General features: G+C 39.1%; 1 protein-coding gene across 1 annotated transcript in view; it reads left to right on the top strand.

Moving 5' to 3' along the window:
* LOC101861858 (protein kinase C delta type) overlaps positions 1–20,405 on the top strand; it is a gene marked incomplete in the record, with an annotated part of 96,916 nt that overhangs the window by 75,331 nt on the left and 1,180 nt on the right. The window contains 11 exon segments of the mRNA XM_013089957.2: positions 127–158; positions 2,471–2,556; positions 3,758–3,887; positions 5,369–5,523; positions 9,367–9,549; positions 10,921–11,094; positions 11,897–11,988; positions 12,512–12,574; positions 13,349–13,487; positions 14,200–14,388; positions 17,001–17,141. Coding sequence (XP_012945411.1) covers positions 127–158; positions 2,471–2,556; positions 3,758–3,887; positions 5,369–5,523; positions 9,367–9,549; positions 10,921–11,094; positions 11,897–11,988; positions 12,512–12,574; positions 13,349–13,487; positions 14,200–14,388; positions 17,001–17,141 — 1,384 coding nt within the window.

Here is a 20,405-nt window from a genome sequence, read left to right as displayed (position 1 = left end):
TCTCACTATCTCTCTCTCTCTCTTGTAGCACCTGTAAATCTTCGGTACCTAATATTATGAACGAACAAATGCCGTGAAGCGTGCACTAAAACAAAAAATAACGTCCTGTTCTCTTTTTTTCCCCAGGGGCCTGAACAAACAAGGGTACCAGTGTCAAAGTAAGTCTCATATTTTTGTTTGATTTATTGGGAACGATAATAAGTAATAACGTATTATACCGCTTGTTTTTATGTTTGGCCTCGGTTTTAATACTCGCGAGGAGGATTGCTTTGATAAGTTCCTAATTATATGTGAGGCGTGCTGACAAAATGAGTTACTTCTCAGATTTTATCCCTATGGTGATAGATACGTCAAATTTATTGGTTGAGTTTATACACTGCATTTGTATGAAATGATAAAAGAAATGTTAAACTGGAAGAAAATGGCATCTGTTAAAGATCTACAAGTTTGACCTATGTGTGGATTTTTGTCCCATGTCTCCATCCATGGACTGCGAGAAGCAACTCATTTTGTCAGCATGCTTCAAAATTGATTAATTTTTGCTTGCCCAATGGAAAATCTATTCCAAGCTCAGAAATAACTGAATAGTGCTAAAACATAAACACAATTTTTAAAATATACCCCCCCCCCACACACACACCCACGCACACCAAACAAACAAACACAAACTACTGTCAATGGTTTTGAAACCAACACTTTGAATTTGCCTTTGTTTTTGTGTATTTATCTGAAAGAACTTGTACGTTTTCTTCCGTGAATTCATCCTGAGGACTTTTTGTGGTTCAAGCTTTTGCTATTCTTTTACGATAGGCTACATATTATCTAACGATAGGCTACATATTATCTAACGATAGGCTACATATTATCTAACGATAAGCTACATATTATCTAACGATAGGCTACATATTATCTAACGATAGGCTACATATTATCTAACGATAGGCTACATATTATCTAACGATAGGCTACATATTATCTACAGAGCGGGATCACAGAATTTTTCATTTCTAGGTGTCCATTCTGCAGTGTAAACTAAGAAAGAGTGAGTGATTGGATGGGGTCTCATATCTGCTCTGTCCCTTTTGTTGTTTCTGTCTGTCTGCCTGTTTTTTTTTTTAAGCTGCACTAAACAGCTGTTACTTGTCTGTGTTTGTTCGTGTAAAACAAAAACAAACAAACAAACAAACCAAAACAAAAACAAAAACAAGAGTTAATTGAAATGACTGGGATATGATTGCACGAATAATTACACCTCAGATATAGAGACAACTGCTTCCTTTACTTTTTCCTTCCTCTTGTATCCTTAGGATGTCGAGGGGAGGGGCAGGTTTCCGTCCTGTGCTAGGTGTGTAGGTGTGTAGTAATAATAATAATAATAATAATAATAATAATAATAATAATAATAATAATAATAATAATTGCATTTATATAGCGCAAATCCATGCTCAAGGGCATGCTCTATGCGCTTTACAACTATTATTACCCCGGCAGACCTTCTGAGAACACTCAGAAACATTCTCAGCTTCCCCGGAAGCATACAGTGCAAGCTGCGGATTTCACGCGCTCAAACACTATCAAACTGACAAGATCTTTCACTGTCTATAGCCGGGCACCCATTTCCACCTGGGTGAAGTGAGGAAAATTCGTGCAAAGTGCCTTTCCCAAGGACATAAAGTCGGGCCCCTGGCGGGATTCGAACCCACGACCTTACGGTTGTGAGTCCGAGAGCCTGACCACTAGGCCACCGACGCCTAGTGTCTGTGATAGATATGTTATGTTGTTCCATGACCTTTTAACCCCATCTAGCCAGGTGTAAGATACAAAAACCATGGGTGGTTGGCGGGTGCTCTGATGTGGTTTGCTCCTTCTTTCCCACCAAACATCTATCGCCTGATCTCTCCTCCATGTTTGTGCTTGTTACTCTCTTGTAACACCTCTAATCTTCGGCACTTAGCCTATATGACCTTACCGTGTTGCAAGTGCCGTAAAACTCTTACCGAAACTAAAACTAAAGAGACAACAACATTGGCGTCGGTGACCTAGTGGTTAGGCTCTCGGGCTCGCAACCGTAAGGTCGTGGGTTCGAATCCCGTCAGGGGCCCGACGTTGTGTCCTTGGGAAAGGCACTTTGCACGAACTTTCTTCACTTCACCCTCGTGGAAATGGGTACCCGGCTCTAGACAGTGAAAGATCTTGTCAGTTTGATAGTGTTTGAGCGCGTGAAATCCGCAGCTTGCACTGTATGCTTCCGCGGAAGCTGAGAATGTTTCGGAGTGTTCTATGGTCTGCTGGGGTAATAATATAGTGTAAAGAGCATAGAGCCTGCTGTTGAGCGGGGATATGCGCTATACAAATGCTATTTTTTATTATTATTATTATGTGAATATTGAAAACTCTTTCTTTTGTTTTTTTCTCCTTTTTCCACATTTCATTCAGAAACTGAGAATATTTTATGTACTCTATCCTCCAGTTTGTAACTGTGCTGTGCACAAGAAATGTCACGACAAAATCCTGGGAAAATGTCCTGGAAATGCCAAAGACAGCAGAGAAACAATGGTGAGTTTTTGAGTCTGCTGCAATTCCAGACCGAAGGGCTAGACCCCAAATGGCGGCTGGGTCGGAAAAGTGAAAGTAAAGTAAAGTAAAGTAAAGTAAAGTAAAGTAAAGTAAAGTAAAGTAAAGTAAAGTAAAGAGTCTGCTGCAAATTGTATAGTCTCTGTGTGATTGTGTTTGAATGTGTTTTAAGGACTCGAAAACTGTCATGTGTGCGAGACTGATTAGAATCTCTGGCTAAGTATTTTGTGAAATAAGGTAGTTTTCATGTAATCAGTTTTCACCTCTCTCTCTCTCTCTTTCTCTCTTTCTCTCCTCTCTCTCTACCTCTCTCTCTGTCTATCTCTATCTGTCTGACTCTGTCTGTCTGTCTGTCTGTCTATGTCTCTGTCTCTGTCTCTGTCTCTGTCTCTGCGTATCTCTGTCTCCCTCTCCCTTCTCCCCACTCTTTGAACTTAAAACTCTTTCCCCAAAACAGAACTGGGTACAGAACAACCCAATTGACCTCTCAGTATTCAATAAGACATGATGTCTTATATAACTGCTGCCATATGCAGGCTGCTGGTGAAGACATATTAAAAAGACATTAAGGAATATTCAAGGTACCGGTGCGGGCGGTTGGCGGGTGCTCTGGTGTGGTTTGCTCCTTCTTTCCTATCTAATATCTATCGTCCTTATCTTTCCTTCTTCTTTTTTATGTTTGTTACTCTCTTGTAACACCTCTAATCTTCTGGCGCTCATATGAGCTTCTGCAGTTGCGAGCGCTGAAAAACCTCTACTAAAAAAGGTACCGGTATATTGAAAATGTACTGGACTCATACTTTGGATATTATACTAAAGATATACATGTAGGCCTATCTAAGACATATCAAAGACATACCTACAATGCACATAGAGACATAACTATAATACTTAATGGGTGTTTGGCGGCTGCTCTTGTGCAGTTTGCTCCTTTTTTCGCATCAAACATCCATATCATCCTTATCTGCCTTCTTTCTTTTTTTTTGTGTGTATTTGTTAGTCTTTTGAGACACCTTTAGTCTTTGGCACTTCCTCGACCTAATTGTGTTGCAAGTGCTTTATAACTCTTACTTAACTTAAACAATTATAATTCTTTAAAAAATTATTTAAAACCTAAAACCTTATATATATGGTTGACATTCTTGATACAAGAATACTTCATACAATCTGATGATGTTTCCAGATGCTGACAGAGAGGTTCAACATCAACGTACCTCACAGGTTCAAGATCAACAACTACATGTCTCCGACTTTCTGCGACCACTGCGGCTCCATGCTCTTTGGACTTTTCCGACAAGGACTCAAGTGTGAAGGTAACAGCAGAGAACTGTTGTGCAAACAGCTTGCGAAATTCTGCCCACTGTTTGACTCATCCATCATGCTATGCTTCAAAACGTTTGTCTCTTTCCCCAATAGCTAATCCATCCTTTCGTAAGTTACTGTGTTTTGTTCAGACATTTGTGAGGCAGCGTGGTGGAATCAGGCTGTCGTCAGTTTTTGGGCATGTAGAGTTATTGGTATCATCTTAAAGCTTGTTCACTTGTCTTTATTAAGATGAAAAGATAACTATTTGTCTTGAATACAAGTCGAGATATTTGCGAATGAAGGAGGTGGGGGTCACCTGTTTTCAGAGGTAAAATTAGTGAGAAAATGACCACCGAAGATTAGTTATTTCCTTAGCTTAAGAGTCCGTGGCAACAGAAAATTTACATTTATTGTACCTTTAATCAACGTTTTTCAGAAAAATCCTCACAGAAATGAGTTCTTTAATGGGCATGAAAGGTGTTGAACCAAAAAATAAAATTAGAGAAAAATTCACAAACCTGCAAAAAAAAAAAATGCAAGTTTCTTCATTAGGATTATTTTGACGAGAGCCTGATTCCACCACGCTGCCTCACATTTTGTTTGTTTGGGCCTATATATATATAGGCTATTCATTTAGGCACGTGTCCATTCCATCATTCATTCATCCACCCACTCATCCATTCTTTCATCCATTGATCTTTTCATTCATCCATCCATCCATCTATCTATCCACATATCCATCCATCCATCTCTTTTTCTCTCTGTACATATAAAACAAATGTATGTTTTTATCATTGTCATGAAAATTCTTCAACTCGAACTCAAAAGTTTTATGAAACTAAATTTTTGCTGATATTTTTTGCCATACATCCACATAATTCTTTTTTATTTAAACTCAGACTACTTTGTTTTGTTTTGGCCCAACGGTAGATCAATACACAATAGCCCTGGTTTGAATTCCCAAATGGGTTTTTGGGGACTCTTTTAAGGCTGTCTGTCCATTTTTTTTATCTACCTTATATTGGAGATGGACGTTAAATTCAAAGGTCGTGGGTGGTTGGTGGGTGCCCTGGTATGGTTTGGCTCTTTCTTTCCTATCAAACATCTATCGTCCTTATCTCTCCTCCTTCTCTAGATAGACCGAATATTGTTTGTAAAGTGCATAGAGCCTGCTGTTGAGTGGGAATTTGCACTCTACAAATGCTATCTATTACTATTAATATTACTATTATTATTATTATTATTATTATTATTATTATTATTATTATTATTATTATTATTATTATTATTATCTTTTTTATTATTATTAGATGTTATTAGTATTAGTATTTTTATTATTATTATTATTAACATTTTCATTATTATTAATATTATTATTATTATCATTATCATTATTAGTAATATTATTATTATTATTTATATCATTTTTATTATTATTATTTTTATTATTATTATTATCATTATTATTATGATGAATGTTTCTCCCCAGTTTGCGGCATCAACTGCCACAAGAAGTGCAAAAAGTTCATGCCCAACCTGTGCGGCATCAACCAGAAACTGTTGGCCGAAGCCTTACAGCAAGTCCGCATCTCTACAACGCCCGACAGGAAGAAGCAACTCCAGACCTCATCCTCCACAGCCAGTGTGAGTGTTGTACCAGGTGCCCGTTGCAGATGTGATCGGGTCTGGGCGGGTCGGGTCGGGTCGGGTCGGGTCGGGTCGGGTCGGGTCGGGTCGGGTCGGGTCGGGTCAGGTCGGGTCGGGTCGGGTCGGGTCGGGTCGGGTCGGGTTGATCGCCCGACTCGTGGCCTGAAAACAAACGCGTTTGTTTTTTTAGGTGATGAGTCGGGTGTGATCGGCTTGTTCCACGATAGCCGCTTTGCGACCTCAGTCCGGCTAGCTAACCGTCCTGCCCTGCCCCGACCAGATTCCATCCCCCATTGGGCACCCTGTATTACAAAGAGTTTTTGCTTTTTGGTCTGAGGTCATATTTACAAATAGAGGAGTCAAGTGTACGGTCAAAACTGTCCAAGACGGCTACCTATTTCTGAGGAGAGAAGTGGTTGTCTTTGACAGGTGGATGTCTTGGACAGTGTCGTTATTATGTAGAAAAAAAAATGATTGGGTGGTTGGTGGGTGCTCTGGTGTGGTTTGTTTCTTCTTTCCTATCAAACATCTTTCGTCCTTATCTCCCCTTCTTCTTTTTTTTGTTTGTTAATCTCTTGTACCACCTCTAATCTTCTGGCGCTCATATGGCCTTATGCAGTTGCGAGCGCCGTAAAATCTCTAAAACTAAAACTAAGTAGAAAAAATCCAAGGGGAGAAATGGGAAGTGGTCATTTGAATAGGTGATTGTTGTCTTAGACTGGTGACTGTTAGAGCAGGTCATCATCATCATCCAGTGCCAGATCTGCGACAGACATCGGCGATCATGATTTTCCATTCATTCCTTTGCTCGGATGCTCTCAGAAAAGCTACGTTTCCTTGATCTTTCCCTGTTACCCATTTGTTTAGGTTCCCTAAGTATGTTGTTCTGGGCCTACCCCTGCCTCGCTTGCCCTCAATTTTGCCAGTGAGAGCTAGATGTTCAAGACCCTTATGTCTATTCAGGTGTCCCAAAAACTGCATTTGTCGTTTCCTGATTGTTTTTAACATTGAGCGTCCCACGTGGGCTTCATCAAGCACTACCTCATTTGATTTCTTTTCCTTCCACGATACTCTTAGCAGTCTCCTAAGAAACCACATTTCTGTTGCCTCTATTTTATTTTCACTGTCTTTAGTGATTGTCCAGCATTCACAGCCATATAGAAGGGTTGACCAAACATAGCATTTCAGGACTTTCATTTTGGTGTTCATTGAGATGTTTCTATTTTTCGGGATTTGGCTCATTGAGTAGGTACAATGGTAAAAATCAGCTCCTCTTTTCAGCAAATGCATAGTGTTTGTTTGTGTTTGAGTGTTTGTATGTATGTGTATATGAGTGTGTACGTGAGTGACTTGACTTTGAGTATGTGCCTGGTGATATATGAGAGCTGTCCGAAAATTAAAACAAAAAATATCAAGTCGATAAACAGTTTTATAATTTGACTCTGAATAGAACTTGCTCATCAAGTCGTTAAAGCGTTCAGCTACTTTTTGCGTGTGTGCGTAGTATAATTCATGATTTCTCGTAGTGTTTGTCATCTCAGCATTGAGGTTTTCGACCTCTATACTTCGTTCTCTGATGTGTAAAATTTGTGTTGTAAGTTTGGTTTTCAACCCTTACTTAGCCGCCTCAGGTTTATCTTCTCTTTAGTGGTGTTTATTACTTCCACTTAATGGGCCAGCTAGACTCCTGGAGGAGGGAGACATATTAGTGGTGGCAGAATATCTGACTTGTGGTTAGAAAACGTTTTCTTTATAATTTTCCCTCTTTCAAATCTTGTGTTATCTGAAGAATCTTCCCCTTACCACGGCTGGGAATTTTGCTGTAAATTTGATGATTGTCTCGGAGTTTCTGGAGTAAATGTGTGCTCTGAAAGTTAAGTTGCCACTGTGAATTGATTTAATGGTTATACCCGTTGATGGTTCTACAGGGAGTTCAACAACGTCCTTTGTGTTTTGTCTCTGAATACTGGCTCTTCTTGCTTTGGCATTCCGTTCGTTTCTCTCTCTTCAACTTTTGTCCTGTGGACGAAGAAAGAAATTTAGGACTTTTATTAATTCTGTTCTGGGGATTTTGATCACAATGCTTAATAACATAGAATGATTATGAGCTTAGAAAAGTCAATGTCAAGTATTACACAATATCCAAAGATATTGGGAGGCAGCGTGGTGGAATCAGGCTCTCGTCAATTTTTGGGCATGTAGAGTTATTGGTATCATCTTAAAGCTTGTTCACTTGTCTTTATTAGGATGAAAAAAATATCCATTTATCTTGAATACAAGTCGAGATATTTACTTAAGAAGGAGGTGGGGGTCACCTGTTTTCAGAGGTAAAATTAGTGAAAAAATGGCCGCCAAAGGTTAGTTATTTCCTTAGCTTTAGAGTCCGTGATAACTGAAAATTTACATTTTCTGTGTCTTTAATCAACGTTTTTCTGAACAATCCACACAGAAATTAGTTCTTTAATGAGCACGAAAAGAGTTGAGCCAAAAAACAAAAATGTAATAAAAATTCACAAACCTGCGGAAAAATGCAAGTTTCTTTATTTTGATTATTTTGACGAGAGCCTGATTCCACCACGCTGCCTCATAATTTTGAAAGTCATCTCTCCTGGTCCCCCACAAAGCAATGCTCACTTTCTATTAGCTGTGGTTATTGTGCCTTCTGCAAGGACTGCTGTATAACATTTTTTTTCACAAGGGAGATAAAACATTTTTTGTCCTTTCAAATCAACTTAATTTCTGTCGTATCTCTTCGATCATCACTACGTTTAGCGTCGTAGCGATCTGATATTGGAGTGTTGCGAATATATTACTGTCTCTCATGTCCATACTTTTCTCTCTGAAAGTGCTACATGTATGATAAATGATGTGTGCCTAGTATTGACTGGTGTTGAATACGTGAGGACACAGGAAAGCATTTGGCTCTCAAGCTGGGTACTCAATGCAAGTTACTATTTCGTCCGATTAATCTTCTAGATTAAATATGTATATCCTGACTTTTTTTACTTACTTTATTTTGTCAAATTAGCCCCAGAATTGGCATTTCCTTTCATGCGCTTGAAGATCGTAAAGGTTTTGCCTTGTTTTTTCCTATGATTAGAATATATATGCTAAAATGCATCTGAGTGAAGTGGAAGTGGGTTTCTGTTGCTTCTGATCAGTTTCATACAATAAATATATATATTGTGTACAAAATAGCACTGATGGTGTCGTGGTTTGACTATTATCAGTGGAGAACTGAGAGCAGCTCAAGTTTCTTATTTTTACTTATTCTACCCGTCAGTTCTACCATTTTTTTATCTGTCTTAGCCAAATGTGACTTGAATTTTGCTGACTTGTAAACCACAGCTCTACTCTGAAACTGATGCTTTCAATCACTTTATCATATACAACTTAGTTCAAATAATACCCTAGAGTAGTGTTCTTTGCTTTTAGTAGTTCCTGTCTAAGAGTTTTTTAGATTTCAGAAGGAGGGGTAGAAAGAACTGCATTCACCTAGTTTTTCTTTTCCAGATTTTTATAAAGTTATAAAAACAAAAGCAAAAAAAACAACCCTCCTCAAATTGTTTTTGTGGATGGTTGGTGGGTGTTCTGGTGTGGTTTGCTCCTTCTTTCCTATAAAAAAATATATCGTTTCTATCTCCTCTCCTTCTTTTTTGTGTTTTTACTCACTTGTAACACCTCTAATCTTCGGCAGTTATATAACCTTATACTTATTGTGTTGCAAGTGCCGTAAAACTCCTTACTAAAAAACAAACAAACTAAGGTGTTTTTCATAACCTGTCTTAACCAAATGTGACTTGAAAAGTTTTTTATTTTTGTTGTTGTTGCATATTTCAGGAGAAGTCTTTGATAGGAGCAGATGAGGACGAGGAGGAGGAGAGTGACGACGACTCGAGCTACCAGCAGGTTTGGGATGTGGACGATGTTCCCACTGCTCAGGTGCCGGCTGTAGAGATTCGCAAGTTCAAACCGGAGGATTTCACGTTCCTCAAGGTCTTGGGAAAAGGAAGCTTCGGCAAAGTGGGTGACAAATGTTGCTTTTGTTTCGTGGTCTTTTCATTGATTTTGTGTGTGTCAATGTCTGGTGGTTGGTGGGATTTCTCAGATATAACGTTATGGTACAAGATACCTCATTCTTAACCGAAACTATCCTGCTCTGTTGGCAAACTTTTGTATTGATGTCACCACAGGTGCTTATCTGGATCTTTTGCTCTGGTTTGTTTCTCAAAAAGAGGAGTGACCCTCTGCTTATAGAAGAGTCATTGCTTCTACTTATTGTGGACAAAACATGACTCCCTGAAGATAGGGTGGGTGGTTGGCGGGTGCTCTGGTGTGATTTGTTTCTTCTTTCCTACCAAACATCTATCGTCTTTATCTCCCCTCCTTCTTTTGTGTGTTTGTTATTCTCTTGTAACACCTTTAATCTTCGGCACTTATATGACCTTATTGCGTTGCAAGCGACGTAAAACACATACTAAAACTAAACTAAAAATAGGGTCCACAGCTCATTTTTTAAAAAACAAACATGTCACCATCTTGGCTGTTCAAGATGTTATTGCTACTCTAGTAGAAGAGGAGAGGAGAATAATACTCTGGTCATGTGGAGCGATCTATCACCTCCTGTTGAAGCAAATAGTAAAATAGTCTAACAGCTCCAGGGTGATTGTGGCCGAGACTGAGTGATCTTGCCCTTAGGCCTTAGACTGTCGGAGGCTACGAGGTTGTTGACCCTACGGTATAACGAGAGATTATTTTGAAGGACCATTATCGCTGGACCCTTCTTTGGCATTAAGTTCACTTTGTTGAAATTTTGCTTAGTAATGATAATAATGTACTCATTTCTTTGGAACCTTTTCACCTTCGATTGGAAGAAAAACATTTTTTCACCCTATTTACATTTAATGTAAGTAATTTGACAAAATTGCTATACTTATAAGCTAGTCATAAGTTTTGGTATTTACATTATTTTTGAAAATGGGATGAATTGGCCTGCCTGGTTTTGGGGTGTGGCAGGATGGTCTTTTCTTTGTGCTGAGTAAAGTGAACATCTTATCTTCATGTTGTGAACACCTTATCTTCATGCTGTGAACACCTTATCTTCATGGTGTGAACACCTTATCTTCATGGTGTGAACACCTTATCTTCATGTTGTGAACACCTTATCTTCATGTTATGAACACCTTATCTTCATGCTGTGAACACCTTATCTTCATGCTATGAACACCTTATCTTCATGCTGTGAATACGTTACATTTCTTCTGTCTATTCCTTGAGGTGTACCTACAGTGACAATTTGCTACTTCAGAATTACAAAGTTCTATCTGACAGTTTTAGCCGTTTTGAGTTACTACGACCATGAGGTCAGAAACCAACATACATTTTTCTTCCCAGGTGATGTTGGCGGAGATGAAAGAGAATGGCACGTTCTACGCAATCAAAGCCTTGAGGAAAGACGTGGTGCTGGAGGATGACGACGTGGAGTGTACCATGATAGAGAAGAGGGTCCTCTCCATCGGCTGCAAGCATCCCTTCCTCACACACCTGCACAGCACCTTCCAGAGCAAGGTTAGTTGACCGGAGGAATAAGTGGACGAAAAATGTCTTGTCTTTTGGAAGGATGTGTTGTTTTCTTTGGGGTTTTTTGCTTCAGGTGTCAGTGATGTTTGAAGATGAGTATAATAAATTATTGTTTCCATGGAGTAAACTCACCCTACTTACCAGCGTGAAACTGGAATAATTTCATGTTGCGGGAAGCTGGAAGGTGTCGCTGGCAGCAGGCCCTGTGTATTTTCTTGCTGTTCGTAATCCACATTTGTCTCTGTGTGTCTGTCTGTTTTACTTTTACTAACCACTGAATAATCATTATTGAGCCAATGCTTATTTCTATTTAACATATAATACAAACCCATTGTGTGTGGTTGGCGGGTTCTCTGGTGTCGTCTGCTTCTTCTTTCTTTTCAAACATCTATCGACCTTATCTCTCCTCCTTTTTTGTGTGTATGTTACTCTCTTGTAACACCTCTATTCTTCGGCACTTGTATGACCTTATGGTGTTGCCAGTGCCATAAAACTCTTCATCATCTTCCAGTGCCAGATCTGCGACAGACATCTGCGGTCATGGTTCTCCATTCATTCCTTTGCTCGGATGATCTCAAAAACGCTACGTTTCCCTGATCTTTCCCAGTTACCCATTTGTTTAGGTTCCCCAAGTAAATATCTGGGCCTAACCCTGCCTCGTTTGCCCTCAGTTTTGCCAGTGAGAGCTAGATGTTCAAGCATGTCTATTCTGGTGTCCCAAAAATTGCATTTGTCGTTTCCTGATGGTAAAACTCTTACTAAAACTAAAAGTTTGTTTTTTTCTCCTCAGAGCCATCTGTTCTTTGTGATGGAGTACCTCAATGGGGGTGACCTTATGTTCCATATACAAGTCTCTGGAAAGTTTGAATTTCAACGAGCTCAGTAAGTTATGATGCACGATGTGCTGTGGTTTTGACGTGGTCTTTCTAGAATAGATGGTAGAGAAGGATGGTGATAATGGGACATTAACAAAAAATTCTGGTATTTTCTATGAGATATTTTGGTTGATTTTATGTGAAAAAACTGCAGTCAGATGATTCAATTGTATAAATCACTGCACTTTCCATTAATTGAATCATGTTCTGTGTGTGTGTGTGTGTGTGTGTCTGTGTGTGTGTGTGTGTGTGTGTTTGTATGTGTGTGTGTATGTATGTGTGTGTGTGTGTTCTCTTTGTTTACTTTGGCTTTTGGATTGACATTCCAATATTTTTTAAAAGTTCAAATTGATAATGCTTACTGTTCAATAAAAATTCAGAAAGGCTCTTATAGAATTTTTATTTCTGTACAAATCAAATTACATTTTTTTTATGTTAAACGATTTGATCGATCAATTATCTTTTTTTTCTCAGGGATGCGAGCACAGAAAATAATTATAGGAGTTGTAAATTTTTGTTTTCTTCTTCAGATTCTATGCAGCAGAAATAGTTTGTGGCCTTCAGTATCTACACAAGAATGGCATAATATACAGGTAAATACTTGTTAGCAAAACCAGCGTATTGATTTTGCATTCTCTCTCTTTTCCTGTCATTCTCTTTCCTTCTCTCTTTTTCCCTCTGTGTCTCTTTTTGTCTCTCTCTCTCTCCCCTCTCTATCTTCTCTCTCTCTCTCTCTATCTCACTCTCTTTCTCTCTCTCTCTCTCTCTCTCTCTCTCTCTCTCTCTCTCTCAAGCCCCCCACCCCCCCTCTTTACTAAAGCCAGCTTGTATTTGACAGGCAGCTAGCAAAAATAAAGACATCAATAAGCTTATACAATATGGCGTAAATAGGCCTTCTTTCTTTTTCTGTCTTCTAAATTCGTTCCTATCTTCTAAGTATCTTTCATCCCCGGGGCGGTGCTACTGACTGAAGTGTCTTTAGGCCATTCCCAAAAGAGGAGACATTAACCATGTTCTTATGCACCATAGAATTGTAATTGTAAATGGGCTGATTCATCAATGGTGTGCTCATAACAACTGTGCCTGATCTACAACAGGTAACTGCTGCTTTTTCTTTCTTCATCCTTACTATCATCATTTACCTCTACTTCTTTTGCATGTTTGTCACACTCTTGTGCCCCGCTATTTCCGGGGTGCCTTGATAGTCGAAGCAGACTTTGTGCTGATGAAGCAAGAGAGGTGAGCAGAGTAAGCCTGATTCCCTGTAAGGACTTTTCTGTTGACATCCACCCCTTGACCTTATGCAGTTGCGAGCGCAGTAAAACCTCTACTAAAACTAAACTAAGTATGTTTCTGTGTGTGTCCAGGGATCTCAAACTGGACAATGTGATGCTGGACAAGGACGGTCACATCAAGATCGCTGACTTTGGTATGTGTAAGGAGAAGATCTTTGGTGAGAACAAGGCAACGACTTTCTGTGGCACCCCAGACTACATCGCTCCAGAGGTACGCCTACATTGCTTGTGGTTAACCCAAAATCAGGCGATGCAGTGAACCGTTGCGAATAGGACCAACTTTTTTTGTGCGCTCATATTAGACCTTATGCAGTTGCGAGCGCCGTAAAACCCTTACTAAAAAAATATTTAAAATTTAAAGAAGATAGAAATGTTCCATACCATAGTGACCAAACGTTAAGTGTATAACACTAGAGTGTTCAGAAATTCTATTTATACAATTTACTGACAAACCATTCTGTGTGAACCCTTTGATGACCAGCCATGCTATGTTTAATTCTTAAGTGACCAGCTAAATTTTTCACTGTTTTGCTTCCAATGGAAGTATAATATGCTGAAAGGGGGGGGGGGGGTTGTTTATTCTTAAGGGGGGTGGTGTTTTTGTTTATTCATTAACACTTTGTAGTCACTTGGTACAATAATGGGCCGGGGAAAATGGATTCTGCGCCAGGCCCAAGAAATTTGTTGCAGTCGCTCTCCTGGCTGGTTGACCAGATGGGGTATTTTGTACTGCTGACTGTGTGACTACAAAGTGTTAAAGAGTATTTATTTATGATCTCTCGAGCTTCATCTGACAGTTTCTGCCTTGGGAATATAACCTATCTATGCCTCATTAGGCATGGAACCTGTACAAAAACAAGAACAAAAATATATATATATGGTTCGACTTCATAAATTTTTGTTTTCATTCCGTGGGATATCAGATCCTGAAAGGAGCCAAGTACAACGCGTCGGTGGACTGGTGGTCGTTCGGGGTGCTGCTGTACGAGATGCTGATTGGTCAGTCTCCGTTCCACGGGGATGACGAGGACGACTTGTTCCACTCCATCCTCCACGACACGCCCAGGTATCCGCACGCCACGCCCCGTGAGGCCTCCACTATGATGAGTCTGGTGAGTTATACGAAGAGATTTTTTGAGTGGTTGTTGTTTTTGTTCTTTCTCCAGCTTTTCATTTTTTTTTCTCGAACTTCTTTATTTCTTCTTCTGCCATCTTCTTTCTTTTTTTTCTCTAATGTTTTCTTTGCTCTCTATTCTTCTTTCTGTAACTTCTTTCTTCTTCTGCCATCTTCCTTCTTCTTCTTCTGACATTTTTGTCTTTTCTCTGACTTCTTTCTTCCTCCTTTCTTCTTTCTCTGACTATTTTCGATTTCCTCCAACTTTTCTGTTCTTCGTCTTACTTCTTTCTTCTTCCTCCATCTTCTTTCTCCCTCCTCTTCTTTCTTCTTCCTCCACTTCTTTTTTCTTCCTCGAACATCTTTCTTCTTCCTCTAACATTTTTCTCTTTTCTCTGACTTCTTTCTTCTTCCTTTCTTCTTCCTTTAACTTCTTTCGTCTTCCTCCAGCATTTTTTTTCTTCCTCTAACTTTTTAATTTGTCCTCCTACTTTTTTCTTCTGCCTCTAACTTCTTATGTCTTTCTCCACTTCTTTTTCTTTCTTCTTCTTCCAACTTCTTTCTTTTTCCTTTAACTTCTTCTCTTTCTTCGACTTCTCTCTTTTTATCGCTTTCTTTTTCTTCATCTATCAACTTCTTCCTGTTTGCCTGCTTAGCAAGATGCAGAAAGGTCAGAGTCTGAGGGGGATGTCTGAACTTTTCAGATTTGTAGAGACTCGTTAATTAGTTCCTCTCAGCTGGGACTTGTGTCTGGATGTGGCAGATGTTCATTGTGGAAATAGCTTGTTATTTACTGTCTAGCAAACTGTGTAGTCTTAATAACATCAGCAGAGTTTTCTCACTGTCAAGTGTCTAGCAAACTGTGTAGTTTTAATAACATCAGCAGAGTTTTCTCACTGTCAAGTGTCCAGCAAACTGTGTAGTTTTAATAACATCAGCAGAGTTTTCTCACTGTCAAGTGTCTAGCAAACTGTGCAGTCTTAATAACATCAGCAGAGTTTTCTCACTGTCATTATTTAGTGTCTTGCAAACCGTGTAGTTTTAATAACATCAGCAGAGTTTTCTCACTGTCATTATTTAGTGTCTTGCAAACCGTGTAGTCTGAATAACATCAGCAGAATTTTCTCACTGTCATTATTTAGTGTCTAGCAAACTGTGTAGTTTTAATAACATCAGCAGAGTTTTCTCACTGTCAAGTGTCTAGCAAACTGTGTAGTCTTAATAACATCAGCAGAGTTTTCTCACTGTCAAGTGTCTAGCAAACTGTGTAGTTTTAATAACATCAGCAGAGTTTTCTCACTGTCAAGTGTCTAGCAAACTGTGTAGTTTTAATAACATCAGCAGAGTTTTCTCACTGTCAAGTGTCTAGCAAATTGTGTAGTCTTAATAACATCAGCAGAGTTTTCTCACTGTCAAGTGTCTAGCAAACTGTGTAGTTTTAATAACATCAGCAGAGTTTTCTCACTGTCAAGTGTCCAGCAAACTGTGTAGTTTTAACCCTTCCAGCCCCAGCCATTTTTGTGCACTCCCTAACCCCAGTCCCAGCCAATACAGCAGCATTTCAGAAAAAGAGGCATGCATTCTAAAATGTGATGTGGTATCTATCTAATGAGGTTCATATAATAACAAGTAACAATGTTAAAAGGTAAATGAACAAATATTACGAAAATTAAAGTTTAATTAGGTTCGCTAATTTCGAAAAATGCGCAAATTCGGTATTCCCCGAAACTGAGAATATACGCTCTTGGGACGGTGGGAGGTACAAGCGCTGTTGAAAATATACACGCATGGGGCTGGAAGGGTTAATAACATCAGCGGAGTTTTCTAATTGTCATTATTTAGTGTCTAGCAAACTGTACAGTTTTAACAACATCAGCAGAGTTTTCTCACTGTCATTTCAGTCTAAATCTGATAAATTAATAGTGTTTGATAAATATTTTTTAAAATTCTCCCTTCCCAAAAAATAAATTGTGCTCTGCTAATATAGCTGGGGTCTGCTTTTGTTACCCTGATTTGTGACTAACCGTACCTTTTTTGTATTCTGTGCAGAAGATAATGCTCTCTTGAATAAGTTCCTTAACAGTCCATCCATAAGAAACCGATGATGATCTTCAACATCCAAGGAGGGAGAGAAGTTATAGACCTCGCTGGCTACCACAGTTTGTGAGCATAGCAGAGAGAGGAAAGTAAAGGAAATAATAGCATCGAACTTGTAATGATAACAAACACCATAACTCGACAAAAATAATAGCTTTCCATTTCCTTAAGTTGTGCTCATATCTGCTGAAACATATGGTTCGTTGGCTAAATCTTTTTACAGCATCACTTGCAACCTTGGAGAAAAACAGAGAACTAAAAACATGCAGTTCCGTTCTATATTCTTTTCTCATTGTGAAATATCTCGGAGGTCCTGTGCGTAAGTTGTGCACAGTAATGATTCCTTGGTGGTACCAAAATTTGATAAGAGTTGGCCTCGGCCGCTGCCCAGGCAAAATTGGAAATGACTACCGACCTGAAAATGTTTAATGTGTCCCGCTGGCTTGTATAGCTGTATGCAGTTGCAAGCGCGTAAAACACTTACCAAAACAAAGCAACCTTTCTCATCCCCAGCTCTTTGAGCGCAACCCGCCAGACAGACTGGGCATGCCCACCTGTGCAGCTGGACCAATCAACTCGCAGGCTTTCTTCCGCAACATCGACTGGGAGAAGCTGGAGGCCAGGCAGATACCTCCTCCTTTCAAGCCAAAGATCGTAAGGACTTTTTCTTGTTTGGATGTTCATGTCGTTGAAATTGTTCATTGTTTCATTGTTTCATGAAGCAACGTCTTTGCTTTCAGGACATGTCCATTGATGCTCCGTTGCTCTCTCCAAAATGTCGCCAAGGGTCTTTCCACTGATTGTACCAGTTCGTTTCTGGTTGAACGTTCTTCTGTTCTTTCCTGCAATGATGCCAGATTTTCCGCTTCCTTTTTGTATTCCCAAAAAGCATCATCCTCTCCACAGTAGTACTGGCCTCTGCCTCCCTATCTTCCTCATTGTTGAAATAAAAGGTCCCTATCCTTTCGAGGATCTATCGCATTAGTTATGGTGGGTCGTTGGCGGGTGTTCTAGTGTGATTTGCTCCTTCTTTCCTATCAAACATCTTTCATCCTTAGCTCTCCTCCTCCTTTTTTGTGTTTGTTACTCTCTAGTATATGACCGTATTGTGTTGCAAGTGCTGTAGAACTCTTCCTTAAACTAAAGCAGTATTTTATGTGTGCTTCATGTTTTTTAAAACTCTATCTTTATCTTTAAAAAGTGCTTCATCAGAATCTGCCTCTAAAAGTGTCATCTGAGCATTAATTACTCTCTTTAAAGACTTGAGACGCTATGTTCACAGGATTCAGCAGGGTACATGAATGTTGTAGGAATCATAAAAAAAGAGATGATGTCACTACTCCTAAGGACATGTGTTGAATACAAAGTTGAGTCTGTGGGTGGTTGGCGAGTGCTCTGGTGTGGTTTGCTCCTTCTTTCCTATCAAACATCTGTGATCCTTGACCTTATCTCTCCTCCTTCTTTTTTGTGTTTGTTACTCTCTTGTAACCACTTCTAATTTTCAGCACTTATATGACCTTATTGTGTTGCAAGTGCCGTAAAACTCTTACTAAAACTTTTTTTAAAAGTTGAGTCAAAATTGTTCACAACGGCCATCCATCTTTGAGGAGAAAAGTGATTGTCTTAGATAGGTGGGTGTCATGGACTAAGTCATTATAATTTTCAAAAACCACAAGTGGGGAAGAGGGAATCTATTGTTTGTTGTACAGGTGATTGTCTTGCACAGGTGGTCTTTAGAGCAGGTTAGACTGTATATTCTGCATTTATAAGGACTGAGCAAAGCTGGTGGAAAGTCTTGAAAACTTTCTCAAACCAACCATAGGAATTGATCGTGATCGTTTCTGTTTTAAAAAAGTATTGTGGGTGGTTCGCGGGTGCTCTGGTGTGGTTTGCTTCTTCTTTCCTATCAAACATCTATCGTCCTTATCTCCCCTTCTTCTTTTTTATGTTTGTTACTCTCTTGTAACACCTCTAATCTTCTGGTGCTCATATGACTTTATGCAGTTGCGAGTGCCGCAAAACCTTACTAAAACTAAACTAAAACTAAAAAAGTATTAAACCTGGATGGGATGTTCTCAATTTTTATATATATCAGTTTTGAAAACTGCTCATGCATTGACTTGAAACAATGCGTCTTCTATTTTAAAAAAAAGAATATATAATTTGACACCTCATACCTTTGTGCTGCTGCTATCAGACTTTTTTAAAGCTTTTCGTTGAATTTTATTTCCATTTAAGCATGTCTCCATTTCTGTCCTAGTTTTGACATATTTCTTTACTTTTTTATGTTTTTTGGTGGGGTTTTTGTAAACTGAGGCGAGATGATTGAAAGGGGATCATTTCAATGTTGAATATTACTTTTCAGATTTGTCACTTTAGCATCTGTGAGAAATGTCATGAAACTGAATACTGTTAAAGTTAAAGGTTGCCAAATTGATTTATTATTGTGAAATGCCACTTGGCTGTTTTGGAAAAAGAGGCAACAGAAATAACAGCTAAGGAAGAAAGGAAGGAAGAAGGTCATAAGGAGGGGATGAAAATGTCACATAATTATAATTAAAAGCAAAGAATTCGTATTGATTAATTCTGCTTAGTAAACTTATTTAGGATGAAGTTTTTTAGGCCGTCTCATCAGTGTGTGTGTGTGTGTGTGTGTGTGTGTGTGTGTGTGTGTGTGTGTGTGTGCATGTGTGTATGTGAGTGTATTTGAATGAGTGTGTGTGTGTGTGTGTGTGTGTGTGTGTGTGCATGTGTGTATGTGAGTGTATTTGAATGAGTGTGTGTGTGTGTGTGTGTGTGTGTGTGTGTGCATGTGTGTATGTGAGTGTATTTGATTGAGTGTGTGTGTGTGTGTGTGTGTGTTTGTGTGTATGTGTGTGTGTGCATGTGTGTATGTGACTGTATTTGATTGATTGAGTGTGTGTGTGTGTTTGTGTGTGTGTATGTGTGTGTAGGGGAGGGGGGGCTTTGTTTGAAATAGAGGGTACAGACTGAGTATCCAGGAATATGCAGCAATGTTGATAACATCTCATTAGAAAGAATCAGTTTTTTTATTGGTCCTCTACTTTTGTAGATAACCAATGTGAATCAATGACAGCTCCAAACAAATAGGAAATAATGTGGAGTTTGCTGAACCTGAACATAGCTATTTGGTGATAAATGGAAAGAAAATAGAATCCCTGATTTTTTTTTTCCTGTTGAAGAGCTGTCTGTGGAAACCAGGGCTAAGCTGAAGAAAATCTGGTGGTTCCACAGATTTTGGTTTATCAAGCTTACTCGGCTGTATAGAAAAATATTTCTCTAGTAGTAGTATAGGGTTTTACGGCGCTTGCAATTTTTGAATGAGTGTGTGTGTGTGTGTGTGAGTGTATTTGAGTGAATGTGTGTGTGTGTGTGTGTGTGTGTGTGTGTGTGTGTGTGTGTGTGTGTGTGTGTGTGTGTGTGTGTGTGTGTGTGTGTGAGTGCATATGAGCGCTTTAAAAAACAAGTGGATGTATATCCACTTTCGAGACAATATTGATATAGAATCCTGAATACTTCAATATCTCTGATGATTTTTCCCTTTTCACTCTGTTGATGATGTAGCTTTGTACCCTCTCTGCTCTATCAAACAGGTCAAATGTGTGCTCATATTCTTGTTACATACACACACTCACATGCTCACACACACATGCACCCATATACTCTTCAACAGTATACATACACACACACACACACACACACACACATGCACTCATATACTCTTCAACAGCATACATCCACACACACACACACATGCACTCATATACTCTTCAACAGCATATATCCACACACACACATATACTCTTCAACAGCATACATCCACACACACACACACTCACACACACACACACACACATATATATACTCTTCTACAGCATACATCCACACACACACACA

This window comes from Aplysia californica, unplaced genomic scaffold (assembly GCF_000002075.1).
Source record: "Aplysia californica isolate F4 #8 unplaced genomic scaffold, AplCal3.0 scaffold01090, whole genome shotgun sequence".
Taxonomy (NCBI): Eukaryota; Metazoa; Mollusca; class Gastropoda; order Aplysiida; family Aplysiidae; genus Aplysia; species Aplysia californica.
Note: the sequence above shows the minus strand (reverse complement) of the source record. Positions and strands in the feature narration are given on the sequence as shown.